The 19,799-nt window shown below is 39.1% G+C and overlaps 2 protein-coding genes across 2 annotated transcripts; both read left to right on the plus strand.

The window, feature by feature from the left end:
• Window positions 1-1,815: 1,815 nt before the first annotated feature.
• On the plus strand, window positions 1,816-5,426 carry LOC126607778 (protein TRANSPARENT TESTA 9-like). The gene is made up of 8 exons (XM_050275500.1): window positions 1,816-2,078; window positions 3,730-3,784; window positions 3,872-3,948; window positions 4,029-4,162; window positions 4,274-4,370; window positions 4,510-4,567; window positions 5,065-5,173; window positions 5,290-5,426. Exons 1-8 carry the CDS (start codon window positions 2,026-2,028, stop codon window positions 5,367-5,369), a joined length of 663 nt encoding a protein of 220 aa, XP_050131457.1. The 5' UTR covers window positions 1,816-2,025; the 3' UTR covers window positions 5,370-5,426.
• A 4,684-nt stretch (window positions 5,427-10,110) lies between these two features.
• LOC126607775 (uncharacterized) lies at window positions 10,111-17,333 on the plus strand. The gene has a single exon (XM_050275493.1). The coding sequence runs from the start codon at window positions 10,111-10,113 to the stop codon at window positions 15,280-15,282; it is 5,172 nt and encodes a 1,723-aa protein (XP_050131450.1). The 3' UTR covers window positions 15,283-17,333.
• Window positions 17,334-19,799: the final 2,466 nt, after the last annotated feature.

A 19,799-nucleotide genomic window follows, 5' to 3' on the forward strand; every position in this document is an offset into this window, starting at 1 on the left:
CCATACAGCTTGATACTGATTCAACGCACTTACATTTACACAAATATAGTCGAAGCTGCCAAAACCTGGTGTAGAAGATCCTGAACTTAGTAGTGAATTGAGTAACCTTGTCTTTAGTTCTAGAAACCTAGGCCGACAATGTTACTTTCTTTGCTGTAGTCCTTCGGTGCATAAGTCAGTAGCGTGTTCGACACCATACCACCATATATATTCTACTCACCCGACCGAGCTCAGTCGCGAATTGGCACACCCGCATTCACAAGGACGTAGTTAGCTTAGTAGTTGTTTGGCCTACGTGCCACGTAGGTCTTGTAATTTTTAGGGTCAACAATCCCCCACTAATAATTAATTTTAACTATATAATAAATCTCTCATGTTAGTGATGAACAAGTCATTGTGTGCGTCACTAATAATTACTAAGAATGTGTGTTAGCGAGGGACAAAATGACTTTTTTACCCTTGAAAGTCTCTCATGCAGACAGTGTTTTAAAAATCAGTTTAGGCGGCCACCTAGGTGTTATGTCTCTACTCGCCAGCCAACTAGCGCCTAATGTTTTTTAGAACCTTGTATACAAGCAACATATGATCAATATTACAAAATGTTCGATGAAATATTTGAAAATCTAATTTGGAGAATTTGTTTAACTTTCAAAAGAAAAATTGATTAAAATAAAAGTTCAAGAAAAATCAACAGTGTATAGTGGAGATTTAGTACGCGAATGTAGAAGAATTCAAATCACAAAGTCCCCAAGTCTAGGGATGGGCAAATACCCATCGGTTATGGGTAACCGCGGTCACCCGCCCATTTAAATTTCACGGTTACGGTTATGGGTAACCGTTTAGATAAATAAACGGTTATGGGTATAACCGTTTACTTGTGAAATTTAAATGGACGGTTATGTGTATTAACCACGGTTATAAAAAGGGTAACCATTTATCCATTTATTTTATATATGTAAAATTAACACAAACCATGTTCCCTATCAGACAAAACTTAGATCAATACTATTGACTATAGTGCATGATTTCTATAGCTAATATAATATAGTTTTCCTTAACCACTTTAAATTTCATGGTCCATTATATATATTATGTTAATATTTTACATTCCAAGTCAAATAACTCAAGAATACTGTCGTTTAACAGTTTTCATAACCCAAGAATACTTAGCAAATTTTATATTACCTTCATTGCTAACAGTTAAAAATATTGTCTGTAAATTATTATTTCAATTATTGGAATGGTATACGGACTTAAAAAATTAAAATGAGGAAATGTATGATGAATGTACATATAACGGTGTTTAATTGTTAGAAAAACAAAATTATGACAAATTTTTCTTTTTTAATTTTCAAGTTGTTAAAAAAACACGTAGACGGGTGAAAAAGGAGTAAATGGTAAAAAAGAAAGGATAAACGGATTTAAAAATGATAAATGGGTAAACAGGTACTAAACGGTTACGGTTAAATTGGTACACGGTTATGGGTATGGTTAACCGTTTATAAACGGTTATGGGTATGAGTATAACCGTTTAGACAATTACCCAACGGGTAAACGGTTATGCGGGTATAAGAATAAACGGTTATAGATAAATAACCGCGGTTACCCGTCCGCTATAACTGTTGCTCATCCCTAAGTCTCAGCCCAACACAAAGATTTCAACCCGGCCGAACAAGGCCTGCCTGGAAAGAACCGAGCAAATGAACCAATAGGAAGGGCCTGAAAAATATTTAGACCCGGCCCAGAACCCGGAGACCAAGTATTGCCCCGGCTCCACAGGCATGCAAGGTGGCATGCTTGCCTTTCTGGCAAAATTTCTGTTTCTTTCCTTCTCCTTCTCTGTCTCTCTCTGTCTCTCTCTCTCTCCCCTCCCTCCTTTTCCGAAGCTGCTTTGCTCAACTCGATGCTCTGTAAAACCCTTCCTTTCGTCTTCGATCTCCGAAATCCCTACCGCCATGAATTCCATCAGTGAGGGAGCTCTAATCTGATCAATTCCGAAGGGAAAAGCGAAGAAGAATTCAAATCATGTGGTTTTCGTTTTGGAAGTCCAGGGATCGCTTCTCCTTAGACGAGCTCAGGCTTTTTATTCATTCGAGCTCGGTTTATGGCTAATTTGAAAAGATTTATTTGTTATTTGGGCAATTTAGTTGGTGTTAATGGTTACAAAAACAACAACAACAACAAAGCCTTTTCCCACTAAGTTGGTGGTAATGGTTAATTGGGGTAATTACGGGTCTGCTGCGTGTTTGTTTTGATTAATTTGCTTGTATTGTGACTGAGAATTTTGAATTTTAGTTTATAATTTGGATTATTAGAGTTAATATGGTGCAAAGTCGATTCCTTTTGTTTTGTTTTGTTTATTGTTCTGCTTGGTTTCTGAGAAAAAATGGAGGGAAAATAGGGAAATTGAAAATTCTCAGTTTAGAATTTGTGTGGATAGAACCTTATATTACCAGTGTAAAATCGTTTTGGTTTATAGTTCAATGAGTAGAGTTTTAAGCGGTGATGTTCTTGGTTGAGGGAAACTTATATACCGAATGTTTAAATTGAGAACGACAATCTGTTTCCAGCTCTACATTAGTGAAAGGAGTGTTATCTTCACACACACTTTGGAATTGAGGGATAGAAAAACAAACCTTGATACGGGGGGGTTTCAGTCAAGGTTGGAGATCATATTGTGTAGATGACGGGGATACTACACTTGCCTGAATGTTCTTTGGAAAACAAAGTTTAATTTTGGAACAGCAGGAATTTTTATGCCTCTGGGTTCTCTACTGGAGTTGTAAAGATAATGTGGCAAGCTAGTTAAATTCCAAGTCGTATAATATTCTACATTTCGTAAGTTCTAAAAAGCCACAATGAAGAATACTGCTTGCTCCACGACTAGCCTGGTGAGGTGAATCTTGACTTGGAAGGGGTTCATGACGATTTATGAATGGCCTACAATTACATTATGAGACCTTGAAATCAAATGCATAAAAAGTTGGAACTTAGTAAAGGTTTAATATTCTCATTTTGAAGTTTTACTTCTTCTAACTGTACGATGATTTTTGGTCAATGGCGTAGCATCTTGATGATGAGGAGGGGTGCAGGCCCTCTCTATGTACACATACACACTAAGTATAGTTTCAGATGTTTACATGAATACTAAAGACGGGACCTCCTTAGGTTTTGCAATACATGATGTTGCCTTTTAGTAATAACTTTTCTTATGCAGTAACTGGAGCCATCAGTGTACTCTTAAATGAGTATCTCAATCTTCCATGTTTGATCTATTTTGCCAAGAAACAAAGATCTCATTTAAGAATTCATTTGGTATAGTTATAGGTTTGAAACAAGCTACAGTTATGCCGGCCCTTCAAAAATTTGAATACGATTTAGTAGGATTATGCCCATAACCAAGTATTTGTTTTATAATTATTAACCTTTAGTTGTATTATCAAAGACTCTGTTTCATAATCTATAAGGATCCCTTTGTATGTTTTTGGTTCCTAATATCCGAAGATCTTATTTCTTTAGTCTTTCATCAAATAGGTCCTTGTTCTTATCCACAATTTTCCCCTTTGATGTGTTTCCAATCTTGATCCTCTGTTGGTGCATAGTTTATTTCTGTGTCATTCAGAACCATTGGTCATCGGAGAACTATTGGTGTTTTGGGCCTTGATTTAAACGAATGTTATGTGATATTTTTGTGGTGTATGTTTTTTTATATATATTTCATTAATGAAGCAGGTATTTAACTGATCAGCTTATAAAACTTCAAACTGTGAATGAAGTAAACAAGGTAACCGGAGTCCATTTTCTTCCTCTTTCAGAATTCTTGTTTTTTGAATTGTTTTCCTCAATATACCAACATCTAGTCCGTTTCAAGGATTTCGTTATTGAGGCGCTGAGATCCATGGCAGAGTTAATAACGTATAGAGACCAGCATGACTCTGCCTTTTTTGAGTAAGACTTCTCAATGCTTAGTGTTGTTGGATGTACATATCATACTGTTAACGTTTCATAATGTTCTGTCAATTTTGTAGATTTTTCATGGAGAAGCAAGTCATGGGAGAGTTTGTACGTATATTGATGGTTAGCAGAACTGTGACTGTGTCACTTCAGTTGCTACAGACAATCAGCATTATGATCCAGAACCTAAAAAATGAACATGCTATATGTAAGTTTCTTTTGAAGAAAGAACCAGATAATTTTCAGTTTCTTTAGTTGCTCCAATTGGTTATGGCATGCTGATAGATTTGGTGCCTTGACCAATCAACTTTCTTTGCAGACTACATGTTCAGTAATGAACATATGAACTACTTGATAACGTATTCATTTGATTTCCAAAATGAAGAGCTACTGTCATACTATATATCCTTCTTAAGGTTTGTTTTTGGTCTCTTTGTTGTCCTTATGATAATTACTTACTGCGTAGCACTATCCTTACAATTGATCTTCAAACAGTACCTTTTATGACATGTTTGGTTGGTTATGTTGTTTGATTCCACTGTATGGTCTGTGAAGAGCAATAAGTGGGAAGCTAGACAGGAATACAATTTCTCTGCTTGTAAAAACCCAAAATGTAAGTAATGATTTTTTCTTTTTATTGTGTTTTTAGCACTAACTCGTCTTTCAAATGAAATTCACTTTATTTTAATTGTTTATTTATTTATATGAAGCAGGGCTTTGTTATTCATGCACGATTCCTAATTCATTATTACCCAATATACCTAATGACTTGTCGATCAACCATATAAAGGTTGTCATTGTCTGAAGTTACAAGTAACTGTAGGTAGTGAACTTCATTGCAAATGATGAAAAACTATGCATTAATATTGGATAGATCCTTTCGAATAGCCTCAAGTTTTACAAAAAATATACATTCATGTACAAGGGAGATGCAGTGTGAGGAATTGAGGGTTATTTACCCTTCATGCTCAAATTGTCTTATTGCTTGCTTGTCGGCCATGGCCCATGACTTACAAAGTTTGCACATAAAGTATACATCCATTAGTTAATCTCTTTATTTTCTAATTTCATGAATGATAGCCATGCATGCATCTCTTTTTGTGCATCTAGGATGAAGTGGTTTCATTTCCACTCTATGATGAGGCAATACATTTTGCCTTTCATGAGGAGAGCATGGTCCGCACTGCCATACGGGCTTTGACGCTTAATGTTTATCATGGTGAGTTTCAGTTATTCCATCATCGCCCCCCCCGGCCCTCTCTCTCCCTCTCTCAGATCTAAAATTTGTTGTGTGCAACTTATTTTGATACATGAAAGTTTGATGTGATTTTTCAGTTGGAGAAGAAAGTGTCAACAGATATGTCACCAGTGCCCCTCATGCAGATTATTTTTCAAACCTGGTTAAATTTTTCTGAAAGCAGTGCATCAATCTAAATGCATTGGTTTCTGACTCTACGAAGTAAGAGTCCTAGGTATATTCTGATTTTACTTTAGCAGAATACAATTATTTTCTCTAAAAAGTTTCATTGGAATGTTGAAACAGAAACCCGGGTGCAGAGTTTGCAGACACAACCACATTAATTTCTACTGCTGTTGATGAGATCGAGGACAATCTCTACTATTTTAGTGATGTTATTTCTGCAGGAATTCCTGATGTTGGGTGGTTAATTACAGATAACATCTTGCAGCTTTTGATATTCCCGCTGCTTCTCCCTTCGCTTACCATAAAAGCTGTCGAAGTATGGATACATACCCATTTTGTTTCTTCTACAATTATAAAAATGTGACGTGCTCTTATTTAACCTTTGGTGGCTTGTAAATCCAGGGAATACAAATTGGTGTTGCCACGTCTTTGTACTTAGTTTGTTGCATCCTGCGCATAGTGAAAATCAAGGATTTGGCAAATACCATTTCTACTGCTCTTTTCTGTCCGTTAGATGCTTTCTCTCCAGAGTCTGGAGCTAAACCAAATGGCCATACGTCTTTTTATGGTTTTGCACATGAAAGTCAACCGCCAGGCAGTAATACCAAGGAAGGTGTTGGAATATTAAGAGTTGACGTGCCAAACGTGTCAAGCTCTCCCCAAATTAACCCAGTGGATGTTACAAGAGAAAATGATTATTGTGATTCTCATTTGTCTTTGAGGTAACATAATAAAGAATTGCATTTTATGGCTAACTTTTTCACTTGTTTCCTTTGTACTGTCTTGTTTATTGTTCATCATGATGCTAATCATCTGTGTAGGGAGGCTTTGATTTCTTATATTACGAGTGGGGATGATATACAAGTTGCTGGTTCGTTGAGTGTACTGGCTACTTTACTGCAAACAAAAGGTTATATTGCTGATATACAGATTTCATAGCAACTACGTTTTAACACAACTGCTTCTTGTCACTCTTATTATGGAGAATGACAAGCCATCCAATACAGTTACTGTTAAATAGTTTGTTAAAGCTAAATGTAATTAGTTCTGTTAGTAACAGTAATTAGTTAAGGTAGTTGAGGGTATTCTTGTAACTAGCCTAAGGCAGCTAAGGGTATATATATTCACATCTGTGTAATTGATTTATTCATTCAATACAATTGGAAAACTTACAAAGGAAGTTTTCTGTTTCTATATGGTATCTCGCCATTTTGCTTCACAGCACCGACCTTCTCTTCCGCTCGTCAAATCGATTGATTCTTGCTTTCTTCTCTCTGATTCTTCGATTTTTCGTCTTCGATCTCTCTTGAATCTTGATCACTGCTCAATTTGAATTGCCACCAACTGGATCGTCTTCTCCGATCATCTCCCCTTGCGACCAAAACCCTAATTCTTCTTCTAATCCAAGTCCTCTGAATTCGTATACCTCTCTTACGATTCACAACATCGCAGTATGGTGCTGATCAAGCTGAAAAGATCCAACTATCTGCCATGGTAAGCACCGTTTGCTCCAATTTTCAGGTGATACAAACTTCTTGGTATCATTGATGGCACTGAGATTTGTCGCTCGATGAACCCTACCTTCGAGCATTGGTATGAAAAGGATCAAAATCTCTTGATCTGGCTTAATTCTACCCTATCAGAAGAGATCATTCTGTTCACGGTTGGGGTTTCCTCTTCTCGCGAACTCTGGGTGAAGCTTGAACAGCACTATGCCTGATGAATTCGAGTCTTTTATTTGATTCCATCATGCTGCGGTTATCTTCTACATCCCTTGATGAACTCCATGGTCTCTTACTCACCAAAGAGTTGTCTATAGCTCGCCGCAAGACTGTTATTTCATCCTCTGCAACTGAGCCCTTTCAAGCCTTCTCAGTGCAATCTCAGCTTCCCCTGCTTCCTACTCCATCTGCTTTTGCTGCTCAGAACCAACCACTTCACTCTGCTTCTCGGTTTAACTCAAATTGTGGTAAGCCATCTCGAGGTAATTTCTCCTCAAATCGCAGCAATCGCAATTTTCATAATAATCGTGGTACTTTCACCAATAATCGTGGAAATCGAAATTATCAAGGCTCTTTCAATTATCAAGGTTCTTCCACTTTCAAAGTTCCTTGTTAGATCTGTGGTTCTACCAGTCATGAGGCAATTGACTGCTTTGATCGTATGAATCCAGACATCTGTGGTCAAATTCCTCCGGCCAAACTTGCTGCTATGTGTGTGCATCATTCAGCCAAACCCTCTCAGCCTTGGTTAATTGATTCTGGCGCCACTTCCCACATCACCAATGATGTAGCCAATATTTCTTCTCCTACTTGATAGGAGCATATTTATGCGCCTTAGTTAGCTAGTTCTTATGCATTTTCGTTATGTTTTCTTAGTTAAAGTAGTCTTTTGAGCTACTTTCATGTATTTTCAGGTTCAAAGGACATATGACATAAAAGATGGCAAAATGGAGCATTTTAGAGCAAAAGTGAGCTTGGATTGAAAAGTACATGCTTGGAACAAGGAATGGACGAGTTTGAAGGTCGAGGGAGCTTAAGAAATGAAGAAATGAAAGTAAAGAACAAAGAAGTCGGAATTGGCAACTAAAGTTTCTAAAGTTGGAAGTTTCTATTCTTGGAGGTTTCCATTTTCGAGAGTTTCTATTCTTGGCTTTGGGCTTTTGGATGACCCATCTTTGCCTCTTGGACCTATGCCGCACCTAACCCTAACCCTAGCCCACTTAATCAGCCGCACCTAGGCCTTGTTCACATGAAAAAAATCTGATTACTTACCCTAAGCCCATGCAGCACCTAATGTTCTAGAAACCCTAGTTTTTGGTGGATTTCTTAACCCTAGCCGCACCTAAACCCTAGCCCATTTGTCTAACCTGATTTCTTTAGGGTTTGGCTGCCTATATATATGTGTTTTACCTCCCTTGGCCGAAGACCACCCTCTCCATATTCAGAAATTCGTCCAAAACCCTATTTCCCACCTTGCCGCAGCCTTCCATCCCCAAACTCCCAACTTTCTGCCCAAATTCAACCTTGCCGCACCATCCTCTTCCCCAAACCATTCCTACATCCTTCCATAACCATTCATCCACCTTGTGCAGCCACTAAAGGAGGAGAAAGAAGGAGTGCCGTGCAGTCCAAAGGAAGGAGAAGCCTTGCACATGCAATCTGCCATTAGTGGAGTGTTTGGAGTTCTTTCTTTCTTTGTTTCTGTTTTCATGTTTAATTTAAATTGTTGTTCAATTATGTTAGACATGTGGAACTAATTTCTTTTTAGTTAAAGGTGAATTTGAAGCCATGGACATATGTTTTATATGATTTGATTTCTTCCAATTATGATTTCAGAAATTGTGAATGTGATTTACTTATCTATTTGATTGATAACTTGTTTATGTATGTGGGTTGAGGGTCGACACTTAATTTGCATGCTTAAACTTGATGCTAGGGTATAAGGGAATTTCACCTAATCGTTATTAACTTATATTCATAAGTAGTGAAAGTCGCTAGTCACGATTGTGTTAAGTAAATCCTAGGCAAGAGTAACATGCGTATCCCATAGTTATGAATGCCTCGTCAATGCTTATGATGTCCATTGAACTTAATGATCTTTGATATGTGTCTCTATCATGCGTATTCCATAGTTAGGGTCCTTGATAAGAATAATTTGGTTGTAATGCGTATTCCATTCAATTCAATGAATCTAGGGAAATCTGAGAATTAATTGGTGCAATCTAGTTAATTTGGGGCATTGTCATTCATGATTTGTTGAAAGAGTAATTGGAGATTGAATTGTATGCATATGTTCATGTGTGGATAAGGAACCCTCTAACTAGCTTCTCACCATTCTATTTAATCACAATCTGTTTTGCTTTACATTTGTTTTTAAAGTTTGAGTTTTAAAGTTTTAATTTCGTCAAAATCATTCCCCCATCTATTTTAAAGTGTTAGATTAGTTAGAAATCCATTTAGTTGTGTTTCTAAGTGTTTTGAGTCAAGTCATAGTCCAAATTCGTCCAAAGTAGTGTAGGTGCTCAAAACTGCCCAGAAAGTGGTTTTTAGGCAGTTTTGAGCCTTCTAGTTGCTGTTTTGAGTTTTTAGTTTGTTTAGGTGTTTTAAACCCTAGTTTTGCATTAATTGAGTCTAGTTTAGTGTTCTACATTATATTTTTATGTTCTTGAGTCAGTTTTACATTGATTAGCATCCCTAGTTAATCCCCGGTTAGAACGATCCCTATTTGCTCATATACTACAATTGTCATCCATAGGGTTTAATTTGTGTGTCAAGTTAATTTTCACATCAAATTTTGGCGCCGTTGCTGGGGATTAGCAAAATTGCTAATCCCTTGTGTTTTTGCCGTGTGTCTTGATTTAATTTACCTAGTTTTCTGATTTTGTTTTGCTTTCTTGGTTTAGGTACTAGTGCATGACGCGGAGTTCTCAAACTGTGCATGCAAATATCTTGGACTTTAACGACGATTTTGAACGTGATTTGAGAAGAAAGAGGAGGCATCCCGAACCTAGTGAACCTAGTTCAAGTTCAGAGGCCGAATCTGAGTTTGAAGAAGAGGAAGAAGAAGTTATGGCCGTGGACAATCGGACCATTAAAGAGCTTTCGGCCTCGGGGTTGACTAATGCCGCACCATTATGCATTCAATACCCCGCGGCTGCCCAAGGCAAGACCGACGAATTCGAGCTGAAGTCAAGCTTGTTACACCACATTCCGAAATACCATGGGCTTTCCATGGAAGATCCCAACAAGCATCTCAAGGAGTTCGAGGTTGTTTGTTCGAGCATGACACCCATCAATGTTGACGGGAGTATTCTGATGATGAAGGCTTTTCCATTCTCACTTTTGGAAAAGGCGAAAGATTGGCTTTACGAGTTAGCACCCGGAACGGTTACATCTTGGGATAGTATGAAAAGAGCGTTCTTAGAGAAGTTTTTCCCAACTTCAAGAGTCATTCTCTTGAGGAAACGGATTAGTGGCATCCAACAAAACCCAGGTGAATCGTTTCCTTCTTATTATGAACGTTTTAAATCACTTGTTGCTTCTTGTCCACAGCATCAAATGAAGGAGGAGCTACTCATTCAATATTTCTACGAAGGACTCCTTCCCATGGAACGCCAAATGCTTGATGCCTCGGCGGGAGGAGCGTTGGTGGATAAGACTCCAGGGGCTGCAAAAGTTCTAATTGCCAACCGAGCACATAATGCACAACAATACGAAGGTGTTGGACAAAGGGACCCTCCACGGCCACAAGTGAATGAGGTAAGTTCTATGCCCGAGATTCAATCCCAATTAGCTAACCTTACCTCTATTGTTTCTCAGTTGGCCGAGGGAATGAAGATTCATGGACCAAGTGTGTGTGGCGTGTGCTCGATGCAAGGACATGCCAACGATCAATGCCCTCAATTGATTGAGAATGGGGGTTGGGAATCTGCCAATGCCGTGGGTTTTGGGAACCAAAATCAACCACGCCATGATCCATACTCTAATTCCTACAATCCGGGGTGGAGGGACCATCCGAATTTCAAATGGCGGGATCCTCAACAACCCCAACAACAAGGAGGATTTAGGCAGCAACCACCGGGCTTTTATACAAAGCCATTCGTCCCCAATCAAAACCAAGTGCAAACCGCCCCACCAACCTCAGGTACGTCTTTGAATAATGATCAAGTTGTTAAGTTACTTACTACTTTGACGCAGGAAGTACAAACTCAAAATAAGGAGAGACAAATCCAAGACAAACGGGTGGACAACTTGGAGAAGCAAATGGGTCAAATTGCAGAGTTTATGGGGCAAATTAGAGAACAAGGCAGATTGCCTAGTTCAACCGTTATGAACCCGAAGGGAGGATTTGAAACCGCTAAGGCCATCATGTTGAGAAGTGGTAAACAGGTTGGAGCGGACTCAAATACATCCAAATCAAGTCAAGACGAGGAGGACAAGTTAATGCACGAAGAGGCACAAAGAGCAAAAGCCACGGCCAAGGATGACCAATCCTTGCCGCCACCCTCTAACCCTCCTAAACCGTCCCCAACCACCAAGGTAAGTCCCAATTCGACTCTTTCTAGTTCTATTCCACTAAATGTGCCCTTTCCTGGCAGGTTTAGGCAATCAAAGAAGGAAGAAGCCGAGAAGGATATTCTAGAGACCTTTCGGAAAGTTCAAGTCAATATCCCGCTCCTTGATGCGATTAAGCAAGTCCCGAGGTATGCTAAGTTCTTAAAAGAACTTTGTACAACAAGGAGAAGGATTTCGAACAAAGAGGTGGTCCAGGTAAGTGAAAACGTCTCTGCTGTGTTACAAAGGAAATTACCCCCTAAATGCAAAGATCCGGGTAGTTTTACAATTCCGTGCGTTATTGGTAATACTAAGTTTGAACAATGCATGTTAGACTTAGGGGCTTCGATTAATGTTATGCCATACTTGATTTATGCATCTATGAACTTAGGTGAGCTTAAAAATGATGGTGTGATAATTCAATTAGCCGATCGTTCTAATGCATATCCAAAGGGTGTTTTGGAAGATGTTTTGGTGCAGGTTGGTAACTTGATTTTTCCAGCGGATTTCTACGTGCTTGACATGGAGGATTCACCCCATTCCACCCCATTGCCGATTCTATTAGGGAGGCCCTTCATGAAAACAGCCCGCACCAAGATAGATGTGTTTAAAGGAACTTTAACGATGGAATTTGATGGGGAAGTCATTGATTTTAATCTTTCTGAAAGTATTAAATTTCCTAAGGACGATCACTCTTGCTTTTCTATTGATATAATTGATGATTTGGCGCAGGATTTCCTCGATTGTTTGGAGAGGGATACACTTGAAACGACAATTGCACAAGGAATTGGGCACAAAAATGGTGTTGCCGTGCCTAGAAGTGAGGATGAGGCCGAGATAGTGGCTGCCCTTGAGTCACTCCCTCAACACCATGGTAAGCCTTCTAACCCAATTTCAATTCCAGTTTCCACTAATAAGATGTTACCCTCAGTGATTCAGGCACCCGTACTTGAGCTTAAACCGTTACCCGATCATTTAAAGTACGTTTTTCTGGGAGACAACGAGACATTGCCCGTCATTGTCTCTTCATCACTCACGGCCATAGAGGAGGAGAAGTTGATCCGAGTGTTGAAAGAGCACAAGACGGCCATTGGGTGGACTTTGGCCGATATTAGGGGAATTAGCCCAACTACGTGCATGCATCGCATACTTCTAGAGGAGGGGGCTAAACCAACTCGAGAGGCTCAGCGCCGTCTCAACCCTCCAATGATGGAAGTTGTGAAAAAGGAGATTATCAAACTTCTTGATTGTGGAGTGATTTATCCGATCTCTGATAGTCGTTGGGTGTCACCGGTGCAATGTGTTCCAAAGAAGTCCGGAGTGACCGTGGTGAAGAATGCCGAGAATGAGCTTGTGCCAACCCGTATCCAAACAGGTTGGCGAGTGTGCATTGATTATAGGAAGCTCAACGCCACCACAAGGAAGGACCACTTCCCTTTGCCATTCATTGATCAAATGCTTGAAAGGTTAGCCGGTCATTCTTTTTATTGTTTCCTTGATGGTTATTCTGGATATAATCAGATTGTCATAGCGCCGGATGACCAAGAAAAGACAACTTTCACATGCCCCTTTGGTACTTTTGCTTATCGTCGCATGCCTTTTGGGTTATGCAATGCTCCGGCCACATTTCAAAGGTGTATGGTGAGTATCTTTTCAGATTTTGTGGAAAAGATTATTGAGGTATTTATGGATGATTTCAGTGTGTTTGGTGATTCATTTGATGGATGTTTGGAAAATCTCACACTAATTTTGAAACGATGTGTAGAAACTAACCTAGTGCTTAATTGGGAAAAATGTCACTTTATGGTTAGACAAGGCATAGTTCTAGGGCATATTGTTTCAGAAAGAGGAATTGAAGTGGATAAATCAAAAATAGATCTTGTACGCTACTTACCCTCTCCTACTTCGGTTCGAGAGGTTCGTTCGTTTCTTGGTCATGCAGGATTTTATAGGCGATTTATCAAGGACTTCTCCAAGATCTCTAATCCTCTTTGCCGTCTCCTCCAGAAAGATGTGGCGTTTGACTTCAACAAGGAGTGTGAGAAGGCGTTCAATCACCTAAAGGACATGCTAACTTCGGCCCCTATCATAATTCCACCGGATTGGAGCCTTCCTTTTGAGCTTATGTGCGACGCTTCCGATTATGCATTAGGAGCTGTTTTGGGGCAAAGGAAGGACAAGAGGCCGCATGCTATCTATTATGCCTCTCGGACTTTAAATGATGCACAATTGAATTATTCCACCACTGAAAAAGAACTTCTAACTGTTGTATTTGCTTTAGATAAATTCCGTTCTTATTTGCTTGGTACTAAAGTTATTATTTATACTGACCATGCAGCATTGAAGTATTTGTTCACCAAGAAGGAGGCCAAACCACGACTTATTCGTTGGATGCTTCTTCTCCAAGAGTTCGATATCGAAATCCGGGACAAGAAGGGAAGTGAAAACGTGGTGGCTGACCACTTGAGCCGTATGGTGCATGAGGAGGATGCCGTACCTATCATGGAGACATTCCTAGATGAGCAACTGATGTCCGTCCAGGTAAGTGAACCGTGGTATGCTGATTTGGTGAATTATTTGGTGTCTAAACATGTTCCTAGTGAATTACTTAAACACCAAGGTGATAAATTGAAGAAAGAGGCACGGTTTTATGTGTGGGATGACCCGTATTTATGGAAATATTGCCCTGACCAAGTTATACGTAGGTGTGTGCACGATTCTGAGTTTAATGTTATTCTAACATTTTGTCACACTTATGCTTGTAGGGGACACTTTGGCACTAATAGAACAGCACTTAAGGTATTAGAATGTGGTTTCTATTGGCCTACCATCTTTAGGGATGCTAGAACATTTTGCATGTCTTGTGATAGATGCCAAAGAACGGGCAATATAGGTCCTAAACAACAAATGCCGCAAAACCCCATTTTTAGTGTTGAAATATTTGATGTTTGGGGTATTGATTTTATGGGTCCCTTTCCTTCGTCACATGGATTTCTTTATATATTACTTGCTGTGGATTATGTGTCGAAGTGGGTGGAAGCAAAAGCCACCCGAACTAATGATTCTCGAGTGGTTGCAGATTTTGTGAAAACTAACATTTTTGCAAGGTTCGGAATGCCACGTGTGCTCATCAGTGATGGAGGTTCCCATTTTTGTAATCGAACCATCGAGGCGTTGCTCAAGAAATACAATGTCACGCATAAGGTGGCCACACCTTATCATCCTCAAACGAGCGGGCAAGCCGAGGTTTCGAATAGGGAAATCAAGCAAATTCTTGAGAAGACCGTGGGGCCTACGAGGAAGGATTGGAGTTTGCGCTTAAACGATGCATTGTGGGCGTATCGCACTGCCTACAAAACCCCCATTGGGATGTCACCTTTTCGGCTCATCTATGGGAAGCCATGCCATCTTCCCGTCGAGTTAGAGCATCGTGCACACTGGGCCGTCAAAACGTTTAACATGGACCTTGATGCCGCAGGTTTACATAGGAAGCTCCAATTGTGTGAGCTTGAGGAAATCCGAAATGAAGCATATGAGAATGCCCGGATTTACAAGGAGAAAACGAAGGCATTCCATGACAAGATGATTCGTGCCAAGACGTTCTCTATTGGGCAGAAAGTGTTGTTCAATTCTCGCCTTCGGTTGTTTCCGGGTAAGTTGCGTTCCAAATGGGTTGGTCCTTTTATTGTCACTAATGTTTTCCCTCATGGTGCAGTGCAAATCAAGAGTGCAAGGACGCAACAAGAATTCAAAGTGAATGGGCATCGATTGAAGCCCTATTACGAGATGTTTGAGGAGCATGTCGTGGAGGAGGTACCCCTCCATGCCGTGGCACATAGTCAAGCTTAAACGGAGGTACCGTCCGGCTGGAAGACGTTAAAGCAAGCGCTTCTTGGGAGGCAACCCATGCATTCGACAAAGGAAGACCTAGAGAGCACTCCAATTCCAGATTTGCATTCCTAAACCCTTCTCTTTGTTGTCTCTTTCGTTTCTGCCATGTTTAGTTTGTTAGTGTTTGTTTGTTTGTTTATGTGTTTTTGTGTTAGTTTATGCTTTGAAACATTGAGGACAATGTTTGATTTAAGTGTGGGGGGGTAACCAAAGTGTTGTGATGCAAATTCGTAGGGTTTTCTCACTCATACTTCCCAATGTTGTTTCTTGCTGTTTTTAGGTGTTTTTAAGCTGTTTTGGTGTGTTTTAATGTGTTTTGATTCAAAAATCCGAAATTACCATAAAAATTTGAAAAATTGTTTTAAAAAACCCAAAAAGTGTTGTTTTTGTGTGTTTGTTTGTGTCTTAGGGTACCTTCCAACACAATGATGAGGATTCGGTTTTTAATTGCATGACTGTTAAAGAGAGTTATAAACATGGATGAAAGTTTGATTTACTCTTGGTTTATGCTTGGTTGTGGTTATAACTTATGAATTCACATGTAATCATAAAGAAAAAAATTAGTTTTTGTAACATGTTTGAAGGAAGGAACTCAAACTAACGCTACAACCTTGTGAGACTTGAGCCTAAACATTATTTGGAGAGTTAAAATCTGTGCATTCTTGTTGTCTAAAGTCGTTGCATGATCTCACTATTCTTTGCTTGGTTATTACTTAGAAGGCGTTTCATCACTTTAGTTCCAAATGCTAGAACTCATGCCAATTTCATTCAAAACATTTCATTGAATTGCATAACACGTATTCAAGATGAAGTTGTTTAGTAGTTACCACCATAGCCAAAAAAGCCTTCATTCCATACATTTGTTTTGTAGGTTTTAGCCCCGTTGAGCCTTGTTTAGCCTATATTGTTTGTTAACCCACGTTATCCTTACCTAGCCTAGATTAGGACCATCCATACCCTTGTTCTTAAAGTATAGTAAGCATGACTTAAAATGAATTCCTTTTGATCAAGGGTGTGCAGAAAACAAGTGTGGGGGAAAGTGAGCCTTGTGTATTGTGTGCCAAAGTCTTAAATGAGGCATGGGGTAGAAAAGAAAAGAAAAGAAAAAAAAAAGGTGAAAAGTGTGAAAAAGAGTTGAAAGAGCATGAAAATGAGCTCTAAGGTGTTGGTTGTTGAAGAATGGGTCCAAAACAGTGAATTTGACCCTAAGTGTTGCATGAATTTCCCCTTTGAGTTTAAAAGTTGATTTTTGCATTCAAAAGTGAATTCTAAGTGTCAATTTCATTGCTTTGCTTACTATTGTTTTAAGAACGTTTGTTTACCCTTCACCTTTCTTTGTTAGCCAATACCCCAAGCCCCGTTACAACCCTTAACTTCTATCTTGAGTGTTGTGTATTTCAATTTGTGGAGTTTGGGATTGGTATGAGCATATGGTGTCACTGGTTCTCGCGTCTAAGTAGTAGCATTCCTTTCATGAGATCATATACATGCTTATTAAATTCAGAAAAAGCTTTCCTTGTTATAACATATGTGAGCATTCGTTTTCATATTTACAGGAATCTTCTCACATATAACTAGTATAGGGTGTGTAGTCAGAAAATCTGTGTGAAAATTGAGTGCATATCTAGTGAGGATTTGAGCAAATTCTCTAAGGCATGTTACTACATTCAAAATCATGTTTTACTTGGTTAAATGCGAACTAGTACGTGGTAACTATAATTAAGTATGTGCTTAAGTGTAAAGATGGCTAAAATCTGTGGGAATGATGATTTTTAATATGTCATGTGCATTGGAAATCCCTGAGGCAAACGTTGGAAGGTTTAGGTTGTTTTTGTTTGTTTTGTTTCGTTTTGTTTTTCTTTTGTTTCTTTGTTTTGCTCGAGGACTAGCAAAAGCTAAGTGTGGGGGAATTTGATAGGAGCATATTTATGCGCCTTAGTTAGCTAGTTCTTATGCATTTTCGTTATGTTTTCTTAGTTAAAGTAGTCTTTTGAGCTACTTTCATGTGTTTTCAGGTTCAAAGGACATATGACATAAAAGATGGCAAAATGGAGCATTTTAGAGCAAAAGTGAGCTTGGATTGAAAAGTACATGCTTGGAACAAGGAATGGACGAGTTTGAAGGTCGAGGGAGCTTAAGAAATGAAGAAATGAAAGTAAAGAACAAAGAAGTCGGAATTGGCAACTAAAGTTTCTAAAGTTGGAAGTTTCTATTCTTGGAGGTTTCCATTTTCGAGAGTTTCTATTCTTGGCTTTGGGCTTTTGGATGACCCATCTTTGCCTCTTGGACCTATGCCGCACCTAACCCTAACCCTAGCCCACTTAATCAGCCGCACCTAGGCCTTGTTCACATGAAAAAAATCTGATTACTTACCCTAAGCCCATGCCGCACCTAATGTTCTAGAAACCCTAGTTTTTGGTGGATTTCTTAACCCTAGCCGCACCTAAACCCTAGCCCATTTGTCTAACCTGATTTCTTTAGGGTTTGGCTGCCTATATATATGTGTTTTACCTCCCTTGGCCGAAGACCACCCTCTCCATATTCAGAAATTCGTCCAAAACCCTATTTCCCACCTTGCCGCAGCCTTCCATCCCCAAACTCCCAACTTTCTGCCCAAATTCAACCTTGCCGCACCATCCTCTTCCCCAAACCATTCCTACATCCTTCCATAACCATTCATCCACCTTGTGCAGCCACTAAAGGAGGAGAAAGAAGGAGTGTCGTGCAGTCCAAAGGAAGGAGAAGCCTTGCACATGCAATCTGCCATTAGTGGAGTGTTTGGAGTTCTTTCTTTCTTTGTTTCTGTTTTCATGTTTAATTTAAATTGTTGTTCAATTATGTTAGACATGTGGAACTAATTTCTTTTTAGTTAGAGGTGAATTTGAAGCCATGGACATATGCATACAATTCAATCTCCAATTACTCTTTCAACAAATCATACTCCCTACACTAGAGAGGACAAAGTGTACATTGGAGATGGTAAAGGATTATCTATCCATAATATTGGTTCATCATCTCTACACACTCCTCATACTTCCTTTAAGTTGAGAAATGTTTTTACATGTTCCTTTCATGAAACATAATCTCTTGTGCTTATCAATTTCTTAAGGATAATAACTATTCATTGACTCTTGACCCTTATGGATCTACTGTCAAGGATCGCATTTCGGGGAAGATGCTTTTGCAAGGACCTGTTAGGGATGGTTTCTATCCTCTATAAGGTTCCCCCAGTTCTCATACTTCTCCACCTTCAGCTTTTCTCAGCATCAAAGCACCTGTCACAGTATGGCACAAGCGCTTAGGACATCCTTCCTCCTTAATTTTTAGAAGGGTCATATCTACCAATAATTTTGCACTGCAAGGCAAGAAGACTGTTGATTTTTTCTGCTCAGATTGTGCACTTGCTAAGAACCACAAGCTTCCTTTTGGAGTGGCTTCTTCATCAACAACTCAAAGTCTCCAACTTCTGCATTGTGATCTGTGGGGACTTGCCTTTGTCACATCTAATAGTGGTTTCAAGTATTACCTACTTCTTGTTGATGACTTTAGCAAATATAGTTGGTTTTTTCCATTGAAGTCCAAGTCCGATGTATTTTCTACATTTGTTACTTTCAAAAACTATGTAGAAATCTTCAGTGGAAATAAAATCAAGATTTTGCGTTCAGATTTAGGGGGTGAATACACTAGTCACTCTCTTGCTTCATTTCTTAGTGCACATGGTATATTACATTAGTTTAGTTGTTCACATACTCCTGAACAAAATGGATGTGCAGAGAGAAAGCACAAACATCTTGTTGAGACAGCTCGAACATTACTTGTTGCCTCTCATGTTCCTCAGGTTTTTTGGGTTAAAGCATTATCCACTGCAATATTTCTTATTAATAGACTTCCTATTTCTGGTCTTACAAAGTCACCTTGGGAACTTCTCTTCAACCAACACCCAGATTACTCCAAACTGAAAGTCTTTGGCTGTCAATGTTATCAATGGCTTAAACCTTACATTCACAGAAAATTGGATGCTAAAAGCAAAAGTTGTGTGTTTTTGGGATATAGTCTTCAACATAAAGGCTATAGGTGTCTTGATCCCATGACAAATAGAATCTACATATCAAGACATGTTGTATTTGATGAAAAATCTTATCCATTTAAGTCACTGCAGCTCCACAGTTCCAATTCAGGGAATTCATCTTTAGAATATTTTTCATCTTTGGACCTTCACTTCAGCAAACACTTCCCAAGTTCTCCTACAGCTAGTAACTCTTCAAAACCACACTATACTTCTGTACCTAATCCTATCACTCATATCTCAACTTCAACTGAGAATCCTTCATGCAATCAATCAATGGATAATTCTCACAGTTCTTCCAGTTCTGTCTCTCTCAGAGAATCCTCTCTAGTGCCTATTCAGACAAGTTATCCACCTATTTGTGGGAATACACATCCTATGATTACAAGATCTAAGGCTGGAATATACA

The sequence above is a fragment of the Malus sylvestris genome, chromosome 16, assembly GCF_916048215.2.
Source record: "Malus sylvestris chromosome 16, drMalSylv7.2, whole genome shotgun sequence".
NCBI classification, from domain to species: domain Eukaryota; kingdom Viridiplantae; phylum Streptophyta; class Magnoliopsida; order Rosales; family Rosaceae; genus Malus; species Malus sylvestris.

Coding starts and splice junctions, on each gene's coding strand:
- LOC126607778 (XM_050275500.1), top strand. CDS start 2,026: ATGTGGTTTTCGTTTTGGAAGTCCAGGGATCGCTTCTCCTTAGACGAG. Junction 3,785..3,871: donor CTGTGAATGAAGTAAACAAG/GTAACCGGAGTC, acceptor GTCCGTTTCAAG/GATTTCGTTATTGAGGCGCT. Junction 4,568..5,064: donor TGCTTGTAAAAACCCAAAAT/GTAAGTAATGAT, acceptor TTGTGCATCTAG/GATGAAGTGGTTTCATTTCC.
- LOC126607775 (XM_050275493.1), top strand. CDS start 10,111: ATGGAAGATCCCAACAAGCATCTCAAGGAGTTCGAGGTTGTTTGTTCG.